A 26,718-nucleotide genomic window follows, 5' to 3' on the forward strand; every position below is an offset into this window, starting at 1 on the left:
AGAGCAGAAAGGCCAGAGGAGATCGATAGAGAGAGACCTGCATACTAAGACAGTATGCGTGATTGATTTCATGTTTTTATCTACAGTCTCCACTCTAGCACTCTAAGATTCCTGATGCAATACAAATAAAATACATTATTATTATTACTATTATTTAGACACTGATACACACGCACACACACACACACACACACACACACACACACACACACACACACCACACCACCCAGAAACAAACAACACATAAACATACTGTATATATCAGTGCTAACGCATGCAAACGTATATGCATGCATGCACATGCGCACACACCGCACTACTGTGGAAGAGGACAGCAGTAGAGGGCAGGGAGGTGGCTGTGCAAATGGGGTCACGGCTGTCCGTGCTGCAGCGGCGGAGATGAATGGAGCTCACAGAGAAAGGAGCCTCAACCTCTCCCAGACATAATCTGTATGTGGTTGTCATGGTGATGAAGCACATCACTGAGGGAGCTTACAACACCAACTCACCAGAACCACTCTGACACTTTCAGACTGGGCAAAAACAAAAACAACAGGAGAGCAGGAGACTTGACCTTAAGACTTCACAAAACAACCGCTGCCCCATATCCACAACATATTCTCCATCTACGTGTCTCAGAGACAATTTGCTGTCTCTTACAGTAGGTTGTGTGCAGAATTTGCAATGACTCATGCACCTAACAGCAATGCCATCCACCAGACTCAAGGCAGATGAACAGAAAACATTATAGAAGGAGATCATATTATTTGGTATCTCCTGACCTGCACATGTTTGGCTCTACTGGACTATGCGCCTTCCTTTGTAAAGTGTAATTGCTTCAGTGCTGTGACTGCCTGCTGTGATTATTAGGTCACTGCAGTACTCAGACACCACAGTGGGCTGCAGTCTCCTAACCTGCCTCTTCTTAGCAGTATACAGGCTCATATCCACATAGATATACTCCAAACATTTAACATTTACTAACACTTTACTTTGCCAGGTCCTTGGGGAACAGTATTGGCCTGTGCATTAACATTATATACTTACATTTTTTTTTTGTGCATTTAACAGACACCACCTGCATCTATCATCTGAAATGATCAATCACAGGTAACCAGTAGTAAAGAGTATAAGAGCCAGAGCTAATCAACCAATGCACAAGTATTGAGTGAGCACACAATATTTACACAGTGTAAGAATGAATGGCGCTCGGGTGGAGCAGGGGTAAAGTACCTGTCTACCACGGTGGAGCCTAGGGGTTTGAATGCACCGTGGTGCATCTGGCTTGGCCGGGTGTCTATACAAACACAATTGTTCGTGTTCGGGGGTGAGAAGCCGGGTATGTAGGCCAATCTCTGTCGCAGTGCCAGGCAGTAATAATAATAAATGTGTGGGTAGGGTTGATTGGCAAATAAACTGGGAGAAAAAGGGGGTACAAATAATTGGCCACTCTAAGTTAAAGAAAGAAAACAAAGTAAGAGTGAATGAAAATCTCTGTGGAACAACACAAAATATACAAAGTGGTATTTTTAGACAACCTCTTATACAATGTGGCCATTAGGCTTACTGAATAAACCATCTGTACATCATGTCATATTACAGTTGTTACTACGACAGTGAACCATTCATATACTTTAGGTATTGAGTTGCCCCTCCTAAACTAGACTAGACTTCCAATATCACAAGAGACCAATAGTAAAACAAGCACTTTCTTTCCCAACACATTATTATTTATTTCCCACACGGTTGGGGCCTTCTTCATCCATCATACACTGCAGAAGTTTCCCTGTGTTTTAATGAGCAAGACTGTAGAAAGTCTCACATTGACAGCCCATGGGGACAAGAGGGAACCCCAGCAGAGAGAGAGAGAGAGAGAGAGAGAGAGAGAGAGAGAGAGAGAGAGAGAGAGAGAGAGAGAGAGAGAGAGAGAGGGATGGGGAAAGAAAGAAAGAAAGAAAGAAAGAAAGAAAGAAAGAAAGAAAGAAAGAAAGAAAGAAAGAAAGAAAGAAGGAAAGAAATCTGTTATGTTTGTCGAGCGACACCATCATGCCACAAAGTTTAAATTAGGCAAAAGACTGAGCAAGAGACAGAGACAGACAGGGAGAGAGTGGCTCACACAGATGAATGAGCCACAGGAAGGTTAGCCACAAAGACACTAGGATCATTACGGTGAAAAATAAAAATAGACTGAGGTGCAGCTGTACTCATTCAAAGGCCTGGGCTTAAAGCATCCCTGAGAAGAAGTATCGAATAGCAAACAGCACAGCGGGGAGGGTGGGAGAGAAAGGGAGACACAGTGAGACTTAGTTTACCATTCACTTTGTATCACTCTAATCAGCTCTCAGCAGGGCCCCTCATCCGTGGTGGGTTCTCTGCACTGAAATATGCTTTGCACACATTCTCACAATCCCAGACATGTAACGTGGGAGGGGCCAGGAGTAGAGATGGTACACAAAGGCTTGATTCTATTCGATAGTCACTGTATAGCACAAAGAAAAGAAATCACATCACGACTCATTGTATCCTTCTAGATTTGCTATTTTGCTACTTCTGCCTGACACTCTTGTATGATGAAGTAGGCAGTACGGCATTTATTTGCGAAAAAAATATAAAAAGTTGAATTGTGGAGATAAATGGTTTCCGGCCCAACAAGTGTTTTATTGAGGAAATGAGAATGGCGTCAAAGTGAGACAGAGGAGTAGAGCTTCTGCTCTAGCCGCCTCGTTAAGAGTGACTATAACAACTCCAGGCTTCCTGATGATGTGTCAAAATGGACCTGACTCATAAGTATTGACCAAGTACCATGACAACAGGGCTGTAGCGTCAGTGTGGGTTTGTCTCTTTGAGAGGCTCAATGGGAGATATGGCTTTGATACAGGTAACAGGCCTTCTCCTTTGTTCGTTGGTACGGTACAGAGGAAGTCATCCTACATAGAACAAGTCATACACAGTAAAGGCCAGAGTGCTTAATTTAGCTGGGAGTGGGACATGTCTGTGGCTCAGGCAGGGATGGATTCCACTTCAACAGTATGCACAAAGCCTTTAATGCTAGTGGAGTGGGCCGGTACAGACACTGATCATGCAGACCATCTCCACAGCCTACGCCAGGGGTATTCAATTAGATAAGGAAAGGGGCCACAGTTGTAAAATGACTTTAAGTCGGGGGCCACAGGCCCATGAGAACAAAAGCAGACATGACGCTTTCTTGCTTGAAAATGAAGATGGGCCTCTTAATCCTTTCCTCTAGGAATCTTGCAGTACAATATGAAGGGAAGTCCTGCCCTTATTATAGCCTATTATGTATTCTATTATTATATTATGTACTTAAAGCTGCAATCCATAAGTTGTCCTATTCAAACCTGTGTCTCCCGCATGGCAGACAAAAGTTCTACCACTCCTTCAAGAGGCAATCCCCATGTGTCCGGGACAGATATCGCGCTTATGAGCTTCAGTGCTACTTGTCAACCAGTAGGTAGGTACCTGACACAATGTGAAAATAAATAACTGAATAAATAAATAAATGTTAGTGGTATGTGGGGGCACGGTTTCAACATGTGGTGCTCTGTGTCCAATCAAGTGTGAAGGCTGGCTGGCATTTCTGAAATGCAAATGAGTCAGCAGTGAATTGACACCTGTCATTTTAATTCAGCTGGTAGAGCTGGCTGGCCAACTGAATTCATTTTCATTATGGATCATTAGCGCTGGAGTAATGGTGACAGTTGGGGCTCTAAGTAGATGTCTAGATGCTACCATTTAATTGAATGGTTTATACGGTTATGATTTATAATGTGTTATTTTGTTGCACTGTATGTTACTGTATCAACTAGTCTCATGGGTCTTCAACAGGGGGTCCGGGAGTCCGGGACCCCTAGGGGCTCCTCAGAGTTACTACAGGGGGGCCGCCAAATCTATGTGTGATAGAAAAAAGGTTTATTTTTTTACATTAACCACTTGAACCCTAGCATCTCTATTCTGAGGGGCGCTGCGAGGCGTTGTGAGCTTGTAGATCGCCTATTTCTGGCAAAGAGGTTTGGTGTAGAGGGGAAAAAAGAGCAGACCAAGTGCAGAGCCAACGGTCAAGTTTACTAAGTATGTTTAAATGTCTGAAAATATTAACACACATTAACATGAATCCAACTATTAACATATTAATAGAGAATATTATGTGTAAACAAACATTAATTGACACAACACTGGTGACAGTGCTGTCAAACAAGCCTATGAAGCTATCTATGTAAAAGCTTAATCTGCAACACAATTTTATAAAATATGTAGTGGGGTCCCTGCTTCATCTCTCTCTCACATAAGGGGTCCCTGGCCTGAAAAACATTGAAGACCCCCAGCTCTAGCTTCAATATGTGATGTAGTAATACAGTGGTTCAGACCAAGCACCCAGAAGTGAATCATGATCATATTATGATCACATGTTCGTACATTATGTTGTGACAGGGTCATTGACGAAGAAAACTATTTGTATCTAGAAGATTCACTTAAGGAAACGTGTCTTAAGGAGGACTACATTTGAGACAGCCATTATCTGTTCGGAATCATTAACACTGTAGGAGATTGCTGCGATTGGAGCAATAATCCCCCGAGTGAATAAAGAGTGTGACATCTTTCACTGGAAGACACGTCATCCATCATGTCCCAAGAATCAGTGAGTGACAAACATAGAGCCGCCATTCTGCTGGCTGTCATGCAAGACCAGATGCACTGGGTCCACTTAAAAATTCCTATGCCTCGGAAGTGTGAATATCCATTCCTCCGCCTCACTGAGAAGCCTGTCATCTTTAACAGAAAACACCCTTAATTTAAAAAATCACTAGCTCACTCACAGCTAACATCCATACTGTATATACAGTATACACACACACACATTAGGTTAAGTATATATCCATATATTTATTCAAACATATGTACATGAGAGAGAACATGTGCGGTCATGTCTGTGTATGAGTATGTCTATGAGTGGGTCCACATGTAACCATCCTCCTCAAACCACCTCTGCATGTGAAACCTTAATTCTACAGACCACCCAGGCATGAAATTGGATGCTGTTCAGCACAAGTGTGTATCTCTCCTTCCCTCTGCCCCTCCCTCCTTCCATCCTGCTCTTCTGTGCTTGTTTGGTCGGCCACAAACAGCTTGAGGTAAACGGCGGTGTGCCGCCCTTCTCATTTCTTGTGCTGGGTGCTTAGCTCTACTGTTATTTCAACATGCACTACAATAGCTAGCTATGTAGTTAGTTACTACAGTAGATTACAATTGTTTTAGCTGCCAATAACTAATTATGTATCTTTTACGCCCTCCTAGATTGTATGAATGGCCTTCTTAACAAGTCATTTAATTAATTTTGAGTATTTTTAAATCTTCATCAAAGTCTCATCTGCCAAATGGGTGACATAAGTTCACTGCTCTCTTATTTCAATAAATGTCCTGAATAAAAGTCTAGGCCCAAGGCTGTGTCTGATCCATGGTCATGGTCACCCACCTTCAGCTGCATTTTGCATGTGTGTGTGAAAGAGCATGTGTAGTGTATATATAATGAGTGTATATTTAAATGTGTGCACGCACGCACACACTCTCACACTCACACGCGTGCGCACGTGCATGTGCACACGTGCGCGTGCACACACACACACACACACACACACACACACACACACACACACACACACACACACTCTCTCTCTCTCTCTGCTCTGGGTCAAGTCATGCTTACTCACCATCAGCTTGTGTTCGTGCTCTTTGTTTACTCGGGACAGCAGCTGGGCCTTACGGCGGTTAAGGGCTTCAATGAGAGCATCACACTGTGCCACCAGGCAAGCTTCAAACTCCACTCCATTCTCCTGGAACACACACATAGCAATGAACTGTAGACCAGTGTTTCCCAAACAGTGGGACTCGGGACACATTTGTGGGTTGTGGACCCATTTTCATTTTTTCCAATCTGTTTTCAAGATTATTATTAAAATGAAAAAGAATGTTCAAACATAAATTTAAAAAAAAAATCAGAATTATTTTTTACAAAACTCTTTTAAGAACTTTTAAGAAGTGGTGAAAATAGCAGATCTACAAGCTCACAACGTGTCCCAGTGAGATCAAATTTATCTTTATCGACAATTAGGAAGGTAAATCGATCAATGGATAAATGAATGGATGGATGTATGGATGGATGGACGGACGGACGGACGGACGGACGGACAGACAGACAGACAAACAGATAAAGAGTCAATCGTTCCATCAAAAGCAAGATAAATCGACGAAGAAAGCAAAACAATCTTTGAGGCTGAACCACTGAATGACACCAAGACAGAGATCTACAATGTATGTAGGACAAACAAGAAGCAATGAACCACACACAGAGGCACTGCAATCTGCAGGCATACATCCAAGACCAGATGCACCAGGCCATAGCGAGGAAGACTGACATTTGGCTAAACAAGGAAGGGGGAGAGAGAGAGCGAGAGTAGCAGCATCAAAACGTCAAGTGGGAAGAGGAGACTGCAAAAATGTCCACAGCTGAGGTTGTCAGAATTCTGTTCGCCTTCACATAGGTAGACAAATATCCCATGATGAATATCTGACTAGTATACAGTTACTTTACCACCTGACAAAGAGGGGCATCAGCACCTCCTCCTGAACCCCTTTCTCCTTCTCTCCTGACTGATCCTCTCGTCTCCTTCTACTCCACCACAATCTGCTCCCCTTCCTCCAACACAAGCTCTTCCCAACTTCTCATGTCCCCCACCCTCCCTCTCTCTTGAAATCCGCTGAAGCCTAACCCTAATTTATGCTCAGTCACATGAGCATAAACCGCGATGCGTTGTGAACTTGTAGGTTGGCTGTTTTGTACATGCGACACCATCGATGAAGTATGAATTCCTCTTTGTCTCTTGTCCACCAGCCCATCCCCATCAACCACCTCCTGCTTCTCTCAACGTCTACCAAAAAACACATCTCAGTCCCACCCACCGTTCTTCACCCTGTTGGTTATCTGCCTGTGAGAGTGCCTGCTTGCTGACAAAACAAACCCTGTGTATCACATTTTTATTGATATTGAAATTACAACATGTAATTTAGTGAGGGGGGCACACCGCATCACATTTTTATTTTTTTAGCACTTGAATCCGCTTAACTAGAAAACCAGTATTTTTGGTGAGATGCAATTGCAAAGTATATATTAGCTTTTACACTGCCATATTGTTGAACCTTAATATTATACCAACTTCTTCTTACCTGTTTTAACCTGACCTAGTGAGGAATACCGGTGTAATAGAAGCTCACAGTCCATCCAAGTACATTTGATATTAACATTTTCTTCAAGCACAGCTGAAGTAAAGCTGTATTCCCAGGTCTACACTACAGTAACAACTAAAGTCAGTATTGAACAAGGCCGGAAGCTAGAACAAAAGTTGTACTCTGATTCTCCTTCCCAGTGAGATTTACTTGTGGAAAGTTTCCATCCAATGAGAGTGTTCGACAGGCGCCCACATTCACACCTGTCATGTACAGTGTTGTGTGAGTGTACACTGAATCCAGCCTGAGCCAAGGATTAACAACAGGATGACATGGTGGTGCATAAGAGAATGTTGTCACTGTCGGGTGGAAACCTTGTATGTCCAAAACAGTTGTTTTTCAGGAAATGGAAAGAAGAACTTGTGTTCCAATGGAACCAATGTAGCTAGTGTTTAGTTACAAGCTCTTGTTAACACTCTTCATTGGTTACATAATGTGTTTATAAAACTCAATGAAAACTAAACTCAATGGTGGCCTGGGCCGCAGCGTGGCGGTCCAGGCACCCTAGGCTGCAGTGCCGAATCCCGATCCCGACGACCTTTGCTGCCTGTCACTCCCCATCTCTCTCTCCATTTCCTGTCAGTCTACCCTATCATTAAAGGCGTAAAAGCCCATAAACAAATCTTTAAAAAAAAACTCAACTCAATGGAGACTCAGTTGAGCCTCTGCCGGTCATCAAATTATTGGCTTAGGAATGCGACAAAAACAAAACAATCTCCATGAACTCAAGGCTTCATGGGGTGTGTAATTGATAGAAAATAATTCCTTTTTGGATGAACTACTTCTTTAACCACTTTCACAAAAAAATTGGATATACAGTAGCAATCACAAGCTCAGTGTCACGATGTGATGTGTTATGAGATTGTAGATCGGCTACTTTCGCTACTTTTGTGTGACACTGTCATACAAGGAGGTAGCAGGACATTATTTATGAAAAAAACATAAAAAGCTAAAATATGGAGATACAAGGTTTCTGCCCGACGACAAACAATGTGATATGTCTATTTGCCTCAATCTGTCTTTGCAGTGGCATGGCTGTGCAAGAGTCCGGGGTGGAAAATGGAATGACAGCTATAGTAGGGAGAAAAGGGATGCTGATGCAGCTCAGCTGGAAAGAGGACATGGTAGAGTTTTAAAGCTGGAGGAGTGTGCGTGCGTGCGTGCGTGCGTGTGTTACAGTACCTGGATGTGCTGCACCATGTTCCTTAGCTGAACCAGGAACTCCTTTGCCTCTGTAGCTCTGTCTGACAGTCCGGTGAGAGCCTGGGATAGCTGTCCCTGAGAACAATACCAAACACAGAGGACATCAGAGGCAGGGCAATGCAGAGGTCTAGACACGTACTAACACAGCTATCCTGAACGTAACAATCTTTTTCAAACATCCTGTTTGCAGACTAAAGGTCATTTCAGATGGGAAGCCTATGTAATTCATTTTCAATGAGAGGCGGGCGATTTATTTGGGACGCGCCGAGAAGTTGAGGGGCAGGCGGGCGCGGTCCCGTGAAATTCTCGCGCTCGTGCTCGTTTGTGCAAATGCAGTGGCAAGAGCTGGATTGTTGTGAGCATTTCTTTTCACCGCACGCGCAGGAGGACAAAACAACAATGATCGCGGTGCAGTCCACCGCTTCCCGTGTGTAAAGACCTTGTAAATGACAAGAAGAAACCATCAATAGCCACCTCTGCCCTTTGGCATGATACAACAGATTTCTTTGCCAAGCATGATAGATTACTGTAGCTCCTGTTACACTTACCCACACAGCTTATTTCATTAATTAGCCCCCCTGCATGACACAGTGCTAATTAGCTAAATCAGCTACTGTAAGTGTTTGATAACCTGCAACACAGTTTGGTTGTCATCTGATCCAGCATTCATGTGCTCTCAATGCTAAGAGCTCGCCAGAGGCAGATTTGGTGGTCAATGTGTTCCAATGTGACTGGAATTCTATATAGTAATGGTACAATCCAGCCACAAGTTAATTATAAACAAAGGAAGAGAGTGGCTCAAAAGGTTCAGGGTTAGATTCACAGCTCCTCCTGGCTTTGTGTCGAAGTGTTCTTGAGCAAGACACTGAACCACTTCTGCTCCCTTAACTGCTACTGTAGGTGGCTGCCCACTGCTGCTAAGGATGGGTCAAATACAGAGAAAGAATTTACCTACAGGGATCATTACAAGTTAACAAAAACATACAAAATTAATGTAGTACACAAGAGGCAAATTGTTGAAAACACAGAGCCACAAGAGACACGTAACGGTTATTTTCAGGCCATGTTTAGCAGCCACTAAGATGTGGTCTCATAACATCAGATCTAGAGCAGTACAGTGTGTACTGTAAAATGTCATTCCTACAGTGCCATTTAGATGCAGGGCATCCCCAATCATTTCCTCTTGAGGACCAGTGCAGTAGTAAAGCAGCAAACATAAAAACATTCTCCCAAATCATCCTAATATTTGGAGTTACATCATAGCAAAGTAACTACACAAGCCTAAACCTCCACCAAAGTGTCATTTTGTTTTATCTCTCTTGTCCTTTCAGATCCTGCAGTTAACATTGACAGGAACAGGACTAGGCCGCCCTGGACTTGAATCATTTGGATTCAAATCCACACACTCAGCACATGGACATTTTCCCAGACCGGCACACGACTCACTCCAACCACCCATTGACCATCTGACGGATGAATACAATTAGTCATATTCATTAGAGCCCCACCGATGCCAGATTGTTGGGTCCGATACTAATCCTGATTTTGGAAAGTCCTAGTGACCGACCACCAATTACTGATATTTGCCAAAAACAGCAACATTTTCTGATCAATCTGACAAACTTAGATGTAATTCAAGTTTCTATTTGAGAACATTTAACTTATACGCAAACAATAAAAATAACCAAATAACTTTTTGATAAAAAATAAAAACATGAACTTAATTTTATATAACAAATTAAGCCCTATTCAACGAAATTCAGGGATAAAAAATGAGGGACGCCAAGGATGAAAGTCTTTAAAAAACACATCACCTGCGCACCGATGTTGTCAAAACAGTAAAATAATGGCAACATCGGTCGGGCATTGTAGTCAAACATTGAGATGATTTATGTACGGCTCAGCACTTTTGCTGTTATGTTTTGCTGTGACTTAAAACCGTCCACACCCTGCGAGGCATGGGAAGGTGAGTCCGCGGAGAACATAACAGGAAATGCCATTGCTATGGCCGTGCGCAATGACACATGAATGCCCTTGTTTGGACAACGAGGGAGCAGAGAAGGGGGTGCGTGTGAAGTGGGGTTGTGTGAACAAGGAGGTGATCGAGTCAGAGGACTCTGCCTGACCCCATCTCCTCACCCTCTGGGAACTCCGTTCGGTTGAGTGGACTGGACAACCGCCAAGTGGGGGAAGCTTATTGTCTGTAGGGAACGCCGAAGGCGGGAAAAAAAGGGATACATGGTTTTATCCGGTCAGAGAAAGAGGGGGCTCAGTTTTCCGGAGCAGAGCAATAAAACCTGTCAACTAAGCTGCTATAGAGGTGGGAGGGAAACCTGTTAAAACAACCCATCACACACTTCAGTTATCTCTCTAAGCCAACGACAACACAGCATCATCTGATGCCAGGACAGGTCCAAAACGGGAGTTGAGCTCTGGGGGTTGACATGCCCTTTGACCCCAGGGTTTGGAAAACCATGACAGCTGCCGCAAATGTGACTCTTCTGCCCCGTGGGGACTGACCGTCTGAGCCGACGACAGCTGAGCAAAGATTGGAATGTCAACTTTCCAGTATCGTGGACCACTTCAGGCAACTTCCTCTCTATCAACTCGGGATTTGCATTCCAATATTCCCATATCCCAATGATGGAGCAGGGCAGATGGGTCTTTGGTGACTAGTGACTGTGGTTGTGATTATCATGATTTTATCCAGTGGCATGAAGTAGACAGTCGGAAGATATGGGAGAGTTGGGAGATGTAAAATAGTTGAGAGTGTGAAATTATTATATATAGTGCATTCTCAGGCTGCATTAGAGCTTATATGTATGCGCCTGTACCGCTAGGCTAGCGGGCGCCTGAGTTTCACCTCAGTTTTACCTGTAATTATGTTGTGACAATAAAGTTGATTGATTGATTGATTGATTGATTGATTGATTGATTGATTGATTGAAAGCTGTCCACCAGATGGAAAACGCCAAAAGCAACACGGCTCAACTAGACACACCACTAAGTTGCCTTGTTTGAACCAATGGGTTCATTAGTACTCAGTATGCTCAGTCTGCTAACAGGATGTTCCAGGTCAGCTTGAGAGTCTTCTCATTCATGTTCCCTGCTCCAGAAATCAATCAGCTCTATCTCAGCTGCATTATTAAGCAGCCACACAACACGACTTAAATCACACTACAGTGCTCCATTACTGTTTAACATTCCAGAAACGACATAGGGCCTAAGTCACAGACATGTCCACGACAGAAGCTGCACATTTGACATGCAGTACAGTACCTGCTCGCGCGTGCGCCACACACTGTCTCCATGTTTTGACCTATAACTCACATAGGATGTAGACCGCATAAACATAAATAATTGTACTTTGATTGCATTGTTAGATGTTTGTGTGTTGTATGCATTAGGCCACATACCCCATTTGATCAAATTGTTGGCCGGGATAACATGTTTAATATTGGTTTTAACAAATACACTTATTTCTAGTGCTGTGCTACATGTGTGGCTGGAATCCTTGGCTCTCAAATCTTCCTGATTATTCCATGCTCCTTGAGAAATTGTGCCAGATCATCAGTTTCACAGAGTGATTAAGATGCTGACCTCCTGCACAACATTGCATCAAATCCCACCAGAGAGCCCCGCTGTGCCTCCTCTAGACTCCCAACCAGCTTTCCTATTGTTTATCTAAAGACAATATACAGTACTGCACAACTGTCCTTAAAAAATCACACCCTGTGTGAAGGAAGCGGTGCCTTTGGGGCGGGGCTTAACTAATTGCAGCTCGTCCCTATTGGTGGTTTTAGTCCATGTACAAAATTTGTACTCCGTAGCATGCTGCGAACTTGAGTTATGGCTGTTTAAAGGCCAGCCAATGGGAAGACAGAGGGGGCGGGGCTTCAGCAATTAATGCTCGTCCCTATTGGTGGTCTAAGTCCACATACCAAATTTGGACTTGGTGGCATGCTGCAAACTGGAGTTATAGCTGTTTAAAGCCCCGTGCTCATACGGACGGACGGACATAACATACGAACGGACACACAGACACTCTGGGGTCCCTGGACCCCTCTTTGATAACCAGTGGTACGTGTGGCCAATGAGAGGAGAGATGGAATAGCCGATCTCCAAGTCTGTGTGTGTGTGTGTGTGTGTGTGTGTGTGTGCGTGTGCGTGTGTTTGTATGTGTTGCTTCTTTGCCGTGCTCATACGGACGGACGGACGTAACATACGGACGGACGGACATAACATACGGACGGACACACAGACACGGTCAAATGTAGAGCGGTTGGCACCGCTAAAAATGCCAGACATGACAAGATGGAAACTTAAGGCAAACTAGGCTTGGCTACCTACTGGCTGAAGAGCACAAGGGTGCATATGGTTACTTCATACAGTGACATCATATAGATCTCGTAAAACAGCTATGGCGGTTAAGATGCTCACATCCGGAATTTCATAGATAGATAGATCTTGGATCAGACTGAATTCCACCAGTGCCTTCCTCCTCCTTACTACGTCAATAATGAAACAAATGTTGGAATGACAATGGACTCACCTTATGGGTGGGAGATTATAGCTAGTGATTGATGAGAACTATTAATAATGACTTATCGTACCTGATATTTGCATCTCATCACCATTGAAATTAGCATTTGCAAGGGCAAATAGAATTTAGTGTCAGGGCTCAATCGATGGGCAAAGTTTTAGTGCTGCTCTTTACACATACAGTATCCGCTGGGACTTTGAGGCTGTCTTGGAGTTTCATAACGATTTGCTATTATTGTATGTTGTTAACCGCATATAACATAATGTCGGCCCTTGTGGACCAAAATACATCTTTTCCAGGGTAGCCAAAATAAGAACATCATATGACAAAATGGCAGGGACAACAGAGGAATGCTTGGAATGAACTCCATCTCTGTTGCAGATGCAGGGCAATGGGTATTGGGTTTATTGCAGGTTGGTCCTGCTATTTGGGGTTTACTAATCATCTCTGTAATTAAGCCAAGTGGGAGAATGCACGGGACCATGAATAATTCACAAGCTGCTCTGGGGCCATTCACCATGTTTCATTTTCTCTCCACAGTCGAACAAGCAAGCCAATCTGTCACTGGAAAAGCGGCGATGTCGGAGAAGCGTCGGGCCAATTTGGATTAAAGCCCCCTCCAATAGGAAGATGGAACTACAAAGACAGGAAGAGGTAAGTGCACTGTCGCTTAAACCCCTTAAAGCTCCAGTAAAGGAAAAACAATTACTGCAATAAAACATTATGAAGCAAAACTATCCATCGAAATGCCAGGGCTTCAGACTGCAGCCACATGAACATCACTACTAAGGCACAGCTTTTTACATTTCTCATGACCCAGTTTCCCCCCCAAAAAATACAGTATCTTTTAGAGTAAACCAGGGCAAAACGTTTTCCCTTTCTCGTTGCTTAAGAGTGAAGATGTTTTTCAGCCAGTGCCTGTTTAAAACTAAACTAAACTTAGTTAAGTCTGTGTGTATTGATGATCTTGGGATTTTGTTACACAGGCAAGTGATTTAACAGTAGTGCCACAAACACTGCTTCAACAAGTTTGCGAGGGTCAAGGTAAAAATGTATTATAGAAAGGAAGGAGGCTTTCGCACACTTTCACCATTGCAGAACCTCACCTTTAAGCATTAAAATCTTTTTCTTTTCTTTTTGTTTCTTTTTGTCATGTTGAAAAAAAGTTGAATCTCCTTCCTTCCTTCCTTTCTTTGTCAAAACTACTGTAACTGAAATTAAACATGGGCAGACAGTGACTAAAAGGAAGTCAGGTGTTGGCATAATGTTTGCCTTTTATGGTTTTCATATATACCAAATCCTCCCTTGAAGTAGATGAACTGAAGACACTTGCAGTTCTGTTGAGGGAACCTTCCTCTAATTAAAAAACAAAACAAGGTCTTAACATCTTCAAAAACAATCGAAGAATTAAGATTCAGTTAGATTTCCATGCCTCTGTGTCAAACAAGATCCCATATGGAACCAGCCTGCACAAGCAAAGCCCAAGTGGCCAGTGCATTATTTATCTGGTATATCTGTCACCATCAATAATGCAGAAGAAGTCATTAACAACCCACATCCACACAAAATAATAGCAGTGAAACATGGATAATACGGAAGGCACTGAAACTGCCATGGCTGCTTTATGACGGACACCTGGGACAACGCAGCAGGAATTGGCCCAGAAATAATCTATTCTCGTCAATGCCAGATTTAGCCGATGAGGGAAGACGGTGTATTTCGCAGGTGATCGGGTAGTCTACCTGGTGCTGAGCCACTTTGGACTTGATAAATGACATTAGTTCATGAAAAGCCATATCAGACTGTGAGGACTATGCGAGAGAAATGAAGACGCTACAAAGTGCTCATAAGGACAATGGCAGCGTCATGTTAGGCTCAGGCTGATCCCCCATCAGGTAATGATGAGGAGTAGAAATGTGCACCTGCACCTCCATGCACTGTTTCGTTCATTCTTCCGTGAAAGCGCTGTGACGCTTTGTCAACATTTGTCAATATTTGTCCAAATGTTTTGAAAATGGCAGATCTACAAACTCACAACGTTTCGCATTGTGAGCTTGTAGAGCTGTTATTTTCGAATAACCGGATTAAATAGGGCTTAAGTGTTTAAATTGTTCCACATTTTGCTAGGGACCCCCTAAAACCCCTTCAAGGACCCCTGGCCTGGGCGTCCACGGTCCCCACTTTTAGAACCAGTGTGCTAAAGTATAGGTTTATTCTGTCAAGGTTCAAATATAGGATAGGTAGGGGGGGGGGGTTGAGGGTGAAGAAGTGTCTTCCAGTGGACTGCCAAGTTGGAACAGTCACACCTGAGACCTGATGAAATGACCATGGTACAGTACACACTAGGAACATCCTTTTTACTGTGTAATAACAGAGAATCAACAGTTGTTGGAACAAGTGTCCTCATTTTGGGCAAACTATGCAAGGACAGTGCCCTAGTAATGGAGCCTAATGAATTATTCTATTTGAAAGTACAGCAAAACTATGCAGAACTTGGTCATTTCATTTGGTGGGGACAAAAGCAAAAGAAATAGCTTTCTTCCATCAGTCACAAAGAACATTTGAAAACGCACACACACACACACACACACACACACACACACACACACACACACACACACACACACACACACACACACACACACACACACACACACACACACACACACACACACACACACACACACACACACACACACACACTCTTCGCTCTTACATGGCAGCGAAGGGGAGGGGGAAGTAAATAAATATCACAGCTATTAATGGGGTGCTATCAAACTAAATGGCTTTGACAAACCACCCCCCACTGTGAAATCTCATTCTTTTCAAGCCTCAGACCTTTCATTGTCCTCCAACTCATCTCTCATCAGTGAATCAGATGGCACATCTTTAAACAATTAATTATCCATGTCTTTTCATCGAGATGTGTAGACTTTGCACAGCATACAAACATTCAGCCACAGCACACACCAAAATCACACATTTGCACTCAGGATTTTTGCTCTGCAGGAGTACCACTTTTACTGCTGAACAGCTGCTCCACTTTTGCATCAAGGAAAATATATTTTGTCCTTTTTACTAACAAGTTACTGTAACTTGGCACACTTCTAGGTTAAACAGCTCTCATAGCCAACACAAGGGTTTGTTATATTACACAACATTTAAATGTAAATGAAGGTATCTAGGTCTTTATTAAATCTTCACAGACAACACCGGAACCTTAAGTAGGTACTGTAGGATGCTCTGATGTCCATCTCTGTGGTTTCTCCCTATTAAGGAGTGGGGCAATTATGGTAGATTACCCCTTGTGGACTTAAAGTATATGTTCTGACCATCATAGAGTCAAGACACCATGGCAGGCCTGGTATTTTTTGTTTTGTGTACAGTACATCTTGATCCCATGACAGTTCCTCCCATATGCTTTCTCCTTGCTTTCATTAGAGAACTACTTGACTACCAAACAAGTTAAATTTGGACGTCAGTGTTTAATGTACTGCTCTCATGAGCCAATCTAATAAACTTCTATCTTACAATGTGATCTATCTCCGACTCTGTTTGACTCAACAAATACTGATTGTTGATACAGAATTCCTCAACAATGGATAAGTCTGAGAGCATCCATGTTGCTTATGAAATCCCAATTACTGTATGTCTGACATACAATAGTCTGGTCTGGTCTCCTGGTCTTTGACTGTGTGATGTTTAGTTATGAATTGGAGGCCTCTTCACACAGCTGGAGAGGCAGTGGATTCAAATGATCTAGACTGACAGTCAATCCCTTTACTTCCAGTAGGGAATGGAAGGACGGAGGGAGCCTGCCTTTATACTGAAAAAAAAATACTTTTATTTAACTCTGAGAGTGTAAAAACTGACCTGTTCACAACACTGTCAGAGTTACATGAACACTCCCGATTTGGCAGTGTGCACTGACTTTCCAAAGCCTCGGCCTCCATACCCAATGGGCTCTGACAGTGCTGAAGGGCCCACAACGGATCAAGCTAAACTCCCTGCTGCTGCACGGCTGCTGCTGACAGCACCAAGACAAGTGACTTAGCATTCAACCCTGGAACGTTTTCCTGTCTGCCGTCATTAACCTGGATTCAGTTTTTGGATTGAAGAGTTTTTGTCGGCTTGTAAGCTCACGACTGCAACGCGTTGTGAGCTTTTAGATCTGATATTGCTGGCTGACATACGATGAAGTATAAATCGGGCTCGACTGCTGTGGTGAGGTTTCTTCTTGTGTGTGTGTGTGTGTGTGTGTGTGTGTGTGTGTGTGTGTGTGTGTGTGTGTGTGTGTGTGTGTGTGTGTGTGTGTGTGTGTGTGTGTGTGTTTGTGCGTGCATGCGTGTGTGTATGCGTGTGTGTGTGTGTGTGTGTGTGTGTGCGTGCATGTTGGGGAAGGGTACTGGGATCAAACACATGGGTGACATGAAAGCGTGGCAGATGAGAGAACGAGAGGGGAAAATCTCCCCGCTCCCTGCAAATTCCTCCCCAAATTACCAAGTTTGATAACATTTTCCTGCTGGTGTTCAGAGTTCAAAGGGGACATTTTAGTGGTTGCCAGGGTTAAGACCTATTGCGCTATCTCAGAATGATTTATCTTACTTCTCGTGGCAAGCGTGTAAATTTCAAATTTTCTGCTGGAGTCTGCTTGAAAAAGATTTTTACATGCCCACGCACTGTTCTTCAGCATCTGTCACATTAATCACCTTAAATTGACAGTAAACAAACCGAGACAATAAACACGCGTCTGTCCGTGTCGACCTCCAGTGACTGCTCTGGGATTTTAACAGACTTCACTTTCTTCATTCAAAACTAGTACAGTAGAGATTCACACTGATTTTAAGTCACGGCATAAAACATCTCTGACACACCGATAACTGAGCCTGAGCTTGTAGATCTGCTATTTTCCACAGAAGACGGACAGGGGTGGTTAAACTTCTATTTGTGAAACTAAGTTGTAGTAGGGCTGCTGCAACTATTGATTATTTTCATAACGATTATTCTATCAATAACTTTTTGGATTAATTTAATAATCGAGAAGCATTTTATTTATTCATCTGTCTAATCTAATCTAAGTCTGATTAACCACTTAAACCCTATTTAATACTTTGTTGTACAAAACATAGCAAAAATAGCATATCTACAAGCTCACAATGCGTCGCATCACGTTGCGTTATGAGCTTGTACATCTGCTTTATTCAAATAAATTATCAATATTTGTTTATAAAAAAGTAAGTACATTAGTTCGATTTACTGTTGCACCCCTAGTTTCAGACATGGCTATCAAGTCATGAGGGAAAATAAAGCATGGGTGTTTATTGCTGCAGTGCCTGACAGAGGAATGAGGAATAGAAGACGTGTGTGAAAACGGCATGGCAGGGGCATAAAGAGCAGAAATAATGATCAGAAAAAAATGTATTTCATCTCACTTGGGTACACATAAAAGTCACGTCAACTTTCCAAGCAGGGACAATTTAATGCAAATTACATATTCACCCCCTCTGTTTTTTCCCCATAAATGTACAATCTAACAAACAAAAGGTGTAAAAGCCATTGCTTTGCTTTGTGTGTGTGTGTGTGTGTGTGTGTGTGTGTGTGTGTGTGTGTGTGTGTGTGTGTGTGTGTGTGTGTGTGTGTGTGTGTGTGTGTGTGTGTGTGTGTGTGTGTGTGTGTGAGTGAGTGAGTGAGTGAGTGAGTGAGTGAGTGAATGAGGGAGAGAGAAGGAGGGAGAATGAGAGGATAAAGATGCAAGAGCGAAACATACTGTACAGTCGGTATACCGTTTTTTTGCGCATAAATAGTACACTTCAAACTAAGTAAAAACCAGTACACCAACTCAACTCATCCAAAAACACAGTATTCCAGCATAGCAGGTATATCTGTGTGTGGGAGAGTGAGATGAGTAATCGTGGTTTCTATATCTATGCCTCTCTTTTCCAGATCCTCCTTCTTCCATCGGATGCTGCAGAGAGCTGAGGTGAGGGCTGCTCTTGTGGAGGTGGAGATAAACGCCACTGGGTAGAACTGTGCTCATCCTGCTCCTGATATGCAGTGCCTCCCTGCCCATAACAACTCAGACCCAAAATAGCAACAGAGGCAAAAGCGCGCCTTTAGAGAACTGTGTTCTATTGCTGGGTCATACCAAAACGCACCGACAACATTAGCAGGTCTCTGATGATCTCTCTTAGCTATCATAGAAGCAAGGGGAGGGGGGTATATTGGACAGTATGAACACTTCTATACAGGAATGCGGAATGATTTATCTCACTTCCGGGGCAAGTGTGTCAATTTCAAATTTTCTTCTGGAGACTGCAATTAATATTATTTTCTTGGTACTTTACTTTTTGGCGTGCCCACCCACGCGTGTTCTTAAGCATCTGTCAGATTAATCACCTTTAATTGACAGAAAACAAACCGAGGCAACAAACACGACCCGGATAACATTTAGAATTCTGTACCTGTCGACCTCTTGTGACATCCACTGTAAGACAAGCCACTCACTACTCCGGGTTTTAACAGCCTTTGCTTTCTTCATTTCAAGCTAGTTCAGTAGAGATTAACACTGATTTTAAGTCACGGCATAAAATCTCTCTGACACAAATCTGGAGAGGCAGAGGAGAACACAGACAAGAATGCAGATCCGTCATGCAGATCTTAAACTTCTACTTGTGAACCTAAGTTTGGAGACGTGAAATCGATTGCCATCGTGGTTCAGACATGTCCACCAAGTCATGGAGGAAAATAAAGCATTGTTGGTTGGTGTTTATTGCTACAGTGGAATAGAAGACGTGTGTGCAGTCGGCACGGATGGGGCATAAAGAGCAGAAATAATGATCCGAAACATCATGTATTTCATCTCACATGGGCACACATAAAAGTCACATAAAACTGATGAAGTCACGAACGGTTGTACAGACAGAAATGCACACTGACACGCACACACACACACACACACACACACACACACACAGTCAGAGAAGGAGAAATTCAGCTAGAAAGCATCTGGGATTGATTCCTCACGGGGTCCGACATCTAAGACCTCTGCTCCCAACAACATCAAGGGGGATTTAGTTGCTATGGCGGCAGGTGGTTCAGGTGGTTCATCTCCTCATAAGAGAGAATGTTCCACACAGACAGAGAACGCATACAGTTTGCCTGCACACCAACCAGAACGACCTAGTTTGCCAATAATAATAAACAATGAAATGAAACGGACCCTGATCAAACAGCAATGACAAGATCAGTCAACCACTTAAAACCTATATACTTCATTGACCAGGGTTCCCCAGGGGTCTTTCCTTGGCTTCCTAATTTTCTTCCCTCTGCACCAAATTTCTTCTGCCAAAACAGCCGATCTACAAGCTAACAACATGTCGCAAGTAACTCGATACGTTGAAGGCTTGTAGTTCAAGCGTGTGTTGTGTGTGTGTGTGTGTGTGTGTGTGTGTGTGTGTGTGTGTGTGTGTGTGTGTGTGTGTGTGTGTGTGTGCACGCGAAACAGATACAGTCAATCTTGCAATCACACTCAGGGAGACAGAATGATTGCGAGAGAGAGAGAGAGAGAGAGTATTTACTCTGTATTTTATTTTTTACAAGACAGACGGGAACATATCTGTGGCATCAGAAATGCAGGGTCCATTTAGACAATGGACAGTGGACAATTAGCTGTCACTCTCAGACTGGAAAAGAAAGAACACAGCTGACAAAGACTGTGCATTCATTGTCACTATGGACAGTAGCAGAACTGTCCAACAATGTCACTGAATCCACTATGACAACACTAACTTTGCCAAAAGCACCCAGAACATGAATCATTGGGATATACAGTAACTATAGGGTGCAATAATGTGTACAAATGTAGTAGTGTGTAATGTATCTGTACTGTACGTGTGTGTGTGTGCATGTGTTCATGTGTGTGTGTGCATGCGTGCGCGCGTGGCACTTAAGTGTGCGTACATGTGAATGTGTGTATATGTATATGCATTGCATGTGGGAATGTGTGTGTGTTCAAATGCGACCCGTATGAGCATACGAGCTTGGAAGATATGGAGACGCCTTCCATATATCCTCCAGAGAGTTGAGTGAGGAATGCCAGAGGAACGCCTAAGGAAAGCTTTGAAACCTGCCCATGACCAGAGACGGCCAGGCTCTGAGCTCTGCCCCTCGGCACAGCCATCTGTTACGGCTCTGCAGGCAACAGCTTCGGATGACAGGTCAGAGCAAGGCCTCCGAGAAGAACATTGGAAATATAACAGGTGCCATGGAAACCAAAAGCACGGAGCTCCAACGGCCCCGATATGAGATGTCTACATGATGCAGCTCTGTCTTCCATACAATGCCCCAGCAGAGAAAAGCATCTGGCAAATATTAAAAGCTACAATCCGGGCATCTTTTTAATGAATACAATGTTATTTACGTACTGGTTGAAAGATGGCTGCAATAGTGTCCCATCCGGCACACCGGATGGGACACTATTGCAGCCATCTTTATTTAGGGTATTGTGGTTAAATTGTTTGATTTTGACTACACAAATGTCAATAAAAGCACAGCTTTCATTATTGGTTATTTTATTTCTAATGAATCCATACCCTAATAATGAATTGTTGATGCCAATCAATGAACTTTTACAATGGAGGCCTAGTACAATGTGTCTGCTGGGTGTTTGTGTTAAAGATGGCTAGCAGTCTGTCAGATCTTGGTGCTCAACTACATCACAGCACAGCAGAAATCAGTGTAAAAATGGACTCAAAAGAACCCGTAATTCACTCCAGATTTTATTTGAATTCAGTTAATTTAATTTTCTTTATTTTCTTTGATTGACCATAATGAACAAAGTGTATGTTGGATTTGTCCCATTAATGGACATTTTGTTTTCTATTTTCTGAAATGTGACCAAGTGTATGGATTATGCCTATGCATAGTAGTCAATAAGTGACCAAGTAGAAGAGAGACAGTTTCCTCCCCTTATATGTTTGTAATTGTATGTTTTGTATGTTCGGTTTGTTTGTTGTTAATGTGTTAGTCTTTTCTTTTCTGTGAATGTTTGTTTTCATGTTCTGAAAAATCCAATAAAAAATAAATGAAAAAAAAAAAAAAAGAATAAAATAATGCATGAATCACTTCTAAATTTTTTTTTTTTTTAAATAACCCGTAATTCACTGTGGAAGGTACTGGTTCATCGCTGCAATTCTGGGTACTACCACCAGTTGAGGTCTTAATTCTAAACAGCCTACAGTATATCTAGGTCTACATACAGTCGCTCTCTCACATTTTCCATTTCAGCCTCAGTAAAGATGAGGAGGAAAAAGCCATCAACTTTCCAAGCAGGGTTAATTTAATGCGAGTGACATATTCACCCCCTCAGATTTTTCCATCAGTTTTGCAATCTCTCAAGGTCTAAAAGCCATTGCATTGCCTCCCCACTATCTGTGCTTATGGTTATAAAAGAAGAGGTAGCTTGGATGGAAGACCATTTTATGATTATTTGGACAGGTACCAGGCCGCATATGTGACAACAAATGACCAAAACAAGTCATCTACTCCTAAAAGAGATGTGATAGCGCACCTGTGTGTGTGTGTGTGAGAGAGAGAGAGAGAGAGAGAGAGAGAGAGAGAGAGAGAGAGAGAGAGAGAGAGAGAGAGAGAGAGAGAGAGAAGAGAGAGAGAGAGAGAGAGAGAGAGAGAGAGAGAGGCAAGAGATTATTTTGGTCATACAGTACTCAACTCATCCAAAAACCCAGTATTCCAGCAGGCATATCTGTATGTGGGTGAGTGAGATGAGTAATCGCAGTTGATGATGCTTTCTATCTAGGCCTGTCTTTTACAGATCCTCCTCCTTCCATTGGATGCTGCAGAGAGCTGAAGTGAGGGCTGCTCTTGTGGAGGTGGCGATGAATGCCACTGGGTAGAATCCTGCTCCTGATATGCAGTGGCTCCCTGCCCATAACAACCCAGGGTCCAAAATAGCAACAGAGGCGAAAGCACGCCTTTAGAACTGTGTTATATTGCTGGGTCATACCAAAACACACCGACAACCAAATGGTTGATGATGCCTGTTAGCTGTCATGGCAGCAAGGGGAGGGATGCATATTGGATACTTATATACAATAATGCTGATGACATTTTTTTTTAATGTAAATCATGCCGCCAATGAGTTGCCAAAAGCTGCAGCTGATCATTTCAAGGAGGGAAAAAATAGTTTTCTCTCAATATCATAACTTTAATAAGATTGTGCACTAAGTTTATGGATGTGTGGAGATCAAATAAATAAAGGATGACAGGATATGAATTTGAGGTCAGTGCAATTTCATCATGTGATAAAAGGAAGCTGCTGCTTGCTGTCTGCCCGTGAACAGAATTTCAAGTTACCCCCACCAGCCTGTCTTTGCGCACCAGATACACTGGAGCCTCTTGAGACGTGGTGTCTGTCTGTCACCATCTATCTTTTGTCTACCTTCGAGGGAAGTGAAATGTGAGCTGGCGATCGGCGATGTGTGTTTTGGGGAAGTTTTCTCGGCTCAATTATTTGGCTTTAAATAATGTTGAGGCTTTTCAAAACCAAAGTGACAGGAGGGAGCAGCCTACAAAATTCCACAGCCAAAGATAGCCATTGATGCATGGCGTATAGTTGATGGAATTGTAGCTCTGATCCATGGACCATAGCGTTAGAAGGAGTTCTCCTTTAACGCGATGGACCAGAGCTAATGGAATTGAACTACTGATTTGTGGGGGCTACTTGTTGCTTATCAAACTGAATCAATCCCATCATATGAATGCAATCGACAACATATATACGCATGATGTTGCGCAAAAATAGCTATTTTACGCACGTACCTTGTGGAGTTTCCACATTGCGCCGAGAGCTTTCACTTCGTGCGTGCCGTGTTTGCCTTCTTCCAAACACTGATAACACACGGGCATCTTACACTGTACACAGTACATGCTTAGATTCTCCAGTTCGTGCTCCGTGCAGGTGGAGATCTTCCGAGGGCTGGCGCGGCGGCTGATCCTCCCCTGGGCCGGGGGCACCAGCCTGTGTTTGGCCAGAGGACCGCGGGGAGGATGGCACCTCAGGCGACAGGGGTCGCAGTAGAAGACGTCGCATTGCTCGCACATCACGGTGGCCTCCTTCGGACTCTTCTCGCAGAGCTGACACTTGAGAGCGGCCGCTTTGCTCTGCTGGTACCTGTCGATATAGGCCTGTCACAATTATTACATACTCGTTTAATCGCAATTATTTGAGGTGATCGCAATTGTTTTAGCATACTCGTCATAATAGTGTCCATGTCGGAACATGTTCACACATTTTCAAATATTAAAAAAGCAGAAATAGCAGATCTACAAGCTTACAATGGGTCACTTCATGCCACTTTGTAAGCTTGTAGATTATTTTTTGCTATTTGTACATGTATAAAATTATTGAATATGTCAATAATTTCTTTGTATATTTATTTGTCATATCTGCCCTGTGCAATTTTTACGAAGCCTAAAAGGCTTTTTTATTCATTTATGTTCCAATGTTCAATGCCAAACACACAATTAAATCGCTAATCGCAATTATTTGAGTGACAATTAATTGTCAACTTAAATTTGTCATCGTGACAGCTCTACCTGTCGACCACCCCTTCCAGCACGCGGTTCTTGGCAAACCCGCGGAGCCCCCGTTCGTCCAGGATGAGGCTGCGGTGACATTGCGGGCAAGTGATGCAGGAGTTACGGGGTACGGGAGGCAGGGAGCCGGGGTGGTGTTGGAGCAAGTGATGCTGTTGCGGCGGTGGCTGAGGGACGGATGGAGGAAAAACCCGTACCCCGTTAGGTGATTTTTGGCAAGGGGTGGTCGGGGCACTGACGAAGCCTCCGTATGAACCGTATCCACTGTCCGCCTCGCTGTATAAACTCATTTTATCCAAGTCGAGGTAATCATAATCGGAGACCCCGGAGCCAGAGGCTCTGCTGCTCTGTGGGGACTCGGCATCGGGGGTTTGCACGAGGATGTTCCGGGCGCAAGCCAGGCAAATGTTGTGGGAGCACGGTAGAATGATGGGCTCCCGGTAAAAAGACCCACAGACTGGGCATTTCAACTCTTCCTCCATTTCGTCCATGATGGCTGAGTGTGTACGGTATCTCAAAAGTGAAAAATAGTCACGCACGGAACTCTTTTAATGAGATTAGGCTGTGCTGTTCCAGTTGCGACCAGACAGTCCAGTCGCGAATGCAAGTGCAACCTTGAGGAAGGGAAAGACATCAATCAGTGTTGCCAGACTATGGGAGAGAAATAAGAAACCAGGTCTATGACAACAAGCCCAAAAGAGTCAACTAGACTCATGACTAGCCACATGAGCACTTTAAACCTATATATTATACATACATCGGCTATTTGAAAATAGCCAATCTACAAGCTCACAGTGATGCGTTGTGAGCTTGTAGATCTGCTATTTTCAAAAGAGTCTTGGGGAAAAAACTTTACCATTGAACATTTTAACAACACAAATCTGTGTCCCTGGCACAAAATATTTTCAGTCCACTGGCACAGACAAATATATAGATGGGAGGTCCATGACATGAAAATGTGTGAGATTCTCACACATTTTCATGGGTTAGGGTTAGGGTCTTTGGCCTTGTTTCCTAATGTCATTTAAACCGGTGGTTCTCACAGTGAGAACCACCGGTTTAAATGACATTAGGAAACAAGGCCAAACAAGCAACTACACTTTAAAAACAAGCCCCAAAAAAACACAACCTGCGGGTTGTGTTTTTTTTTTAAACAAAATGGTGTTTTTTTTGGCGCAACTACCAATATTTACAAGCAACTTTACAGAAAAACAAGCCCAAAGTCGCTTATAATAAGCGGACATGGCAACACTGACATCACTGCTGAGGGATGGAATCCTAACCAATAAGCGCACAGTAAATGCACATGACGGGAGCTCCTAACAACAACCATTGGGTACTGCAGCTGTCAGTCAGCGTAGGTCTGTAGCTAAATGAGCTGAATAGAATTTAGATACAACTTTTTATATTGCAGGTTGTCACTGTCATGTGCAACTACCCATTCAAGATCACTTTACAGTACACATATTTTCTTGATCGGACAATCAGCATAAATATTTAGTATAGGGGATACCCATAGAGACAGTTATAATATGGGGATTCCATACCTTATAAATAGAAATTGCACCTCACAAGATAAGATCAAGTTTTGACGCTCCCATGCACTTATTGTGTGTGTGTGTGTGTGTGTGTGTGTGTGTGTGTGTGTGTGTGTGTGTGTGGGGGGGGGGGGGGGGGGGGGGGCACAGTCTATCTATGTGCTCAAATACCACAGTCATTTCCAAAGACTCCATGGCAACTTGCATTCTCAGGGGAGTCGTCAGCAGGGAGCCTCTTGAGAGGAGAATTAAACCACCAAGTAATCTCATTTGTCTCTCTGAGCACAAGAGGGCACTTCATGTGCACTCGGTCTGATTTCATTTGCATATTTTGTATAGCAATTCTAACTGAAAAAGCAAAAGTCTTTCATCCTGTCAAATAAAAGTACAATAGCCATATAATTGGGTTCAATTTGGATGCAATGAGCATTGTTTCTTTCCATGAGAACCTAATATTGCACAAAGCTAATAAACACACACCAATATTGACTGTAAGAAAAGTAACAACTAACAAGCAAGCAG

At 43.1% G+C, this 26,718-nt stretch overlaps 1 protein-coding gene across 9 annotated transcripts in view; it reads right to left on the reverse strand.

The window, feature by feature from the left end:
• trim9 (tripartite motif containing 9) overlaps positions 1 to 25,149 on the reverse strand; it is a gene marked incomplete at its 5' end in the record, with an annotated part of 44,904 nt that extends 19,755 nt beyond the window's left edge. For 6 of the 9 annotated variants that reach the window (XM_084045741.1, XM_084045740.1, XM_084045738.1 and 3 more), the window contains 4 exons: positions 5,727 to 5,849; positions 8,482 to 8,577; positions 23,882 to 24,233; positions 24,659 to 25,149. In XM_084045741.1, the coding sequence (XP_083901867.1) occupies positions 5,727 to 5,849; positions 8,482 to 8,577; positions 23,882 to 24,233; positions 24,659 to 25,149 (1,062 nt within the window). The remainder of the gene's footprint in view (positions 1 to 5,726; positions 5,850 to 8,481; positions 8,578 to 23,881; positions 24,234 to 24,658) is intronic. The other 3 variants (XM_084045742.1, XM_084045739.1, XM_084045737.1) reach the window with 2 other exon arrangements.
• Between the last annotated feature and the right edge of the window lie 1,569 nt (positions 25,150 to 26,718).

The sequence above is a fragment of the Gymnoscopelus microlampas genome (assembly GCF_963454915.1).
Source record: "Gymnoscopelus microlampas genome assembly, chromosome: 20".
Lineage (NCBI taxonomy): Eukaryota > Metazoa > Chordata > Actinopteri > Myctophiformes > Myctophidae > Gymnoscopelus > Gymnoscopelus microlampas.